General features: G+C 41.8%; 1 protein-coding gene across 1 annotated transcript; it reads right to left on the reverse strand.

The window, feature by feature from the left end:
- Window positions 1-957, reverse strand: LOC308634275 (olfactory receptor 6C4-like; the record flags this gene model as incomplete). The annotated part of the gene is made up of 1 exon (XM_081268078.1): window positions 1-957. The coding sequence occupies one exon, from the start codon at window positions 955-957 to the stop codon at window positions 1-3; it is 957 nt and encodes a 318-aa protein (XP_081124204.1).
- Window positions 958-3,875: the final 2,918 nt, after the last annotated feature.

The following is a 3,875-nucleotide window of genomic DNA, read 5'->3' on the forward strand; positions in this document are numbered from 1 at the left end:
CTATTTCTGCAATTTCACCCTGGACAGAGCATCTCTCAGAGCCTGGTGGACCTGCTTGTTGCGCAGGGTGTAAATCAAAGGATTCAGTAATGGGGTCACCACTGTGTTCACAAGAGCAGCCTCCCTGTTGGAGTCCAGCCTGCTCGCTTGGTTCGGTTTCACATATATGAAGACACAACTGACATACATCAGTGAGAGGACCAAGAGGTGAGAAGAGCAGGTGGAGAAAGCTCTTTGTCGCTCCTTGGCTGATGGAAGACGCATGATTGTGACTACTATGTTGCTGTATGCAATGATGGTTATCACCAGGGATGAGCCAAGGATGAAAAAAGCAAGGTTGAAGAACAATATTTCAATAGATCTGGTGTCAGAACAGGAGAGATTTGTCAGAGGTCCAAAATCACAGAAAAAGTGAGGGATGACATTGGGGCCACAGAAGGTTAACTGGGAAAGCATTGCAACTGGGACCACCATGAAGAAGAACCCCAAAGCTAAGCAGGAAGCGACCAGAAGGTAACACATCCTTGGGTTCATGATAGTGGGATAATGCAAAGGTTTGCAAATGGCCAGGTATCTGTCCAGGGATAACACAGACAGAAGAAAGAATACAGTTGCTCCCAGGAAAAGAAAGATGAAGTCTTGTGTGAAGCAGGCAGCAAAGGAAATTGTTTGTCTCCCTGACAGAAAGATGGTCAGCAATTTTGGAATAACTGAGGTTATAAAGCAGCACTCTATAAAGGAGAAATTGCTGAGGAAGAAGTACATAGGTGTCTGGAGACGATGGTCTGTCCAGATTATTGTGATTATGAGCATGTTTCCCATGATGGAGGTCAGATATGCAAGCAAGTGCACCAGGAAGAAGAGGTGACCCAGGTGCTGGACTGCAGGAAAGCCCTCCAGAATGAACTCATGCACTGTTGTCCTGTTCCTTTGTTCCCCCTCCACCAGCTTTTCCATTTCTTCACTCACCTGTTGTTGAGTTATTTTGCAGTGTCATGACTGAAGAATGAAGAACAAGTAAAATAACCAGGCATGGCAATTAGGCTTATTAATTCTTTTAAAACATTGTATTTAATATGGTGATGTTAGCCCTCTGTGAAGTAAAAATAAGTTATTTTATCTACCACGCGGCCTGCGCAGTGGTTTCATTAATGAGGTTCTGGCATTAAGTTAGTTAGAAGAGATCAAAATAAAACACACAAACCAGTACCTTATTTTACATTGCTAGGTCCGAGATGGCTCGCCTCCCTGGTTCCTGCCTCTAGCCGCCCAGCAGGGCAGCGAGGATTACTCTGGGCTAGCAGGAGAGAGAGAGAGGGAACACGCTGGGGAGTAGCCTTTTATTTGGGGGACAAGAGATTCAGGGGAGAATTCCATCCAATGAAGGTTGAGGGGGGCTGCACTCCAAGGTCAGGGTCAGTGATTGGGTCTCCGGGGTCAGTGGTCAGGCACACCCCCACACGGATGGGCTCTCTCATCAGGAAAGGGTCGGGATAACTCCGACACAGCCAGAGTGCCTCAGGCCCTTAACGGGAGTCACCCAATCACGTGTCAGAATGGCTCCCCACAATTTTAATCTCTGACAATCTTTATATACATGCATCCTTCCTGGACAAGTTAGAACTGTTCATGTAGCTCCCCATTTTCATAAAGAATAGTGTGCTTCTAATAATATTTGTATTTTTCTACATAGTTTATAGCTGAGTGGCAAAAAGTACATCTCTTTAGTTATATACGTGATCATGCAAAATATTTCTGATAAGATAGCACATCATGTAGCCATAAAATCAACATTGTGAAAGGAAAATTATAATTTAAAATGAACTGAGGCAAGAGTGTAGTTTTATGGTAGAAGGTTTTTCTAGCATGTGTGAAGCCCTGGGTTTGATGTCCAGCACCACAGCAAGCGAACATTATGCACTCATGGTCATGGAAGTCTGCCATCACCCTAAAATATAGCTTTATCCTATCTTACTGTTTATTTTCTTATTAGGGCCCATGATATTGTTAGTAGGACAACTTTCTGAGATTCCAACTGTAGTCCTCTGGGATAATTTAGTTTAAAGGAGTCACATACCTTCTCTAATCAGATTGTTGAGGATTCAACCCAGGTCATTTTGATTTAGATCCTTCAGGCTAAATCAAATTAAATCCTTGTCAATCTACAGGAGAATTTCTATCTTCTGATTTTTCCAGTTCATATATTTATGGAATACCTACCCCCCAAATAAATAAATAAATAAATAAGCTACAAAGAAGGATTGCATGACTTGACTTCAGCAATTATTTTCTGACTCATTCTTCCTCCTGGTATTTACAAAGTAAAATAAATATCCCCCTGTCTTACAAAAGTATATATATTTTAGTTGTAGTTGGACACAATAGCTTTATTTAATTTATAGGTAGTGCGGTGCTGAGGATCAAACTGAGGGAATCATTTTAAGCATGATTGAGCCACAATCCCAGCCCCTATTTTTTCCCCTTTAAAATTCATAAAATTTTCTTTTTGTGAGCCTTTGTCATTCTGGTAAACTAGTATTTTCAAATAAGAGAACTAGCTATATGATTTAACTAAATGAAATGCTTCCACATTTTTAGTGTGAGAGATCAGCTTAAGGAGAAATAAACTACTTCAGTTAACAAGGAATGAATGGCAAGATTCTCCAATCACACCAAATCCACATACTCACCCACAGGAAGCTCACAGTAAACAGACCTATATTCTGCTCTTTTACTCTTCCAAAGAAACTAAAATGCTGATCTCAGCAGATGAAATGTAAGTGAATAAACACTTGAATTTTACATGTCCTTACTTTGCCTCAGTGAAAATTCAACATGTGGATCACCTCTGCTGATCATCTTTCACTGAATTCACTTTCCAAGACTGGGATCAACCATAGTGATAGCTCAGGGGAAATCTTGCCTGATGAGATCCTGAAGAGGAAAGAAAAACACACATTTCCTAAATGTTCTGCTGGAACTTGGGAGAGAGTTCGTTTGGAAATCCAAAAGCTTTCATACCCTCCTGCATCCTCAGTTCCCCCAGCCTTCCATCCTGTTCCTGCTCTTGCATCCATTTCCCAGGCGGGACATCCTACTTTGGGGGCATATAAATACTCAAGGACAGGATGGCCACAGCAGATTCCTCATATAGTGTTTCTCTAAAGTGCATTCCAGCGCAATAGGTTTGCCAGTCCTCCACTTCTCCAGACTGGGGAGGATACCTGCACACACTGGGAGTATAGAATGAGAAGGGTAGGAATTCAACCCAACATATGTGTAGCCTTGTACTGTCTCTTGACACCAGTCAGGATCCACTAGGAACAGTGGGCAGTGCCAAGACACAACAGACATCATTAGGAGAAGATGGAACAAACACACCTAGAGACCAATGTCCCTGGAAGATCCCTGGTGGGTGGGAGAGGTCCCCAACAGGCATGTTGTGAATAGTCCATTATTACTACTACGCTCTCATCATTTTGCATGAAATTAATATGGACCAAATATTTGTCTGAGTTGTTCTTCATGAAAATATTTTAAAGTGTGGTACATCTAATCTCCCCAGGGGTTATAAAGTCCCAAACTGCACCATGTTGCTAAGGTGAGGATGAAAGTTCAAGTGTGGAAACTGGACCCCTGCACAGCAGTAATGAAGTGGAGTTCCCCCTACTCTGCCAAAGCAATGTCAAAGAAAGTCAGATAAAGCATGAGGTTTAAATAGGCATCAGAGTGTCAGAATACCCCAAATGCCCATTTCAGTTGAAAATCATTTGCAATACCAAAAACCTGGAGGATCTTATATTTAATTTTAAAAGACAATCAATAGACATCAACATCGCTATGACAGAGGGATTAGAATTATATTGAAGTATTTG

This window comes from Spermophilus citellus (assembly GCF_964194105.1).
Source record: "Spermophilus citellus genome assembly, chromosome: 15".
NCBI lineage: Eukaryota > Metazoa > Chordata > Mammalia > Rodentia > Sciuridae > Spermophilus > Spermophilus citellus.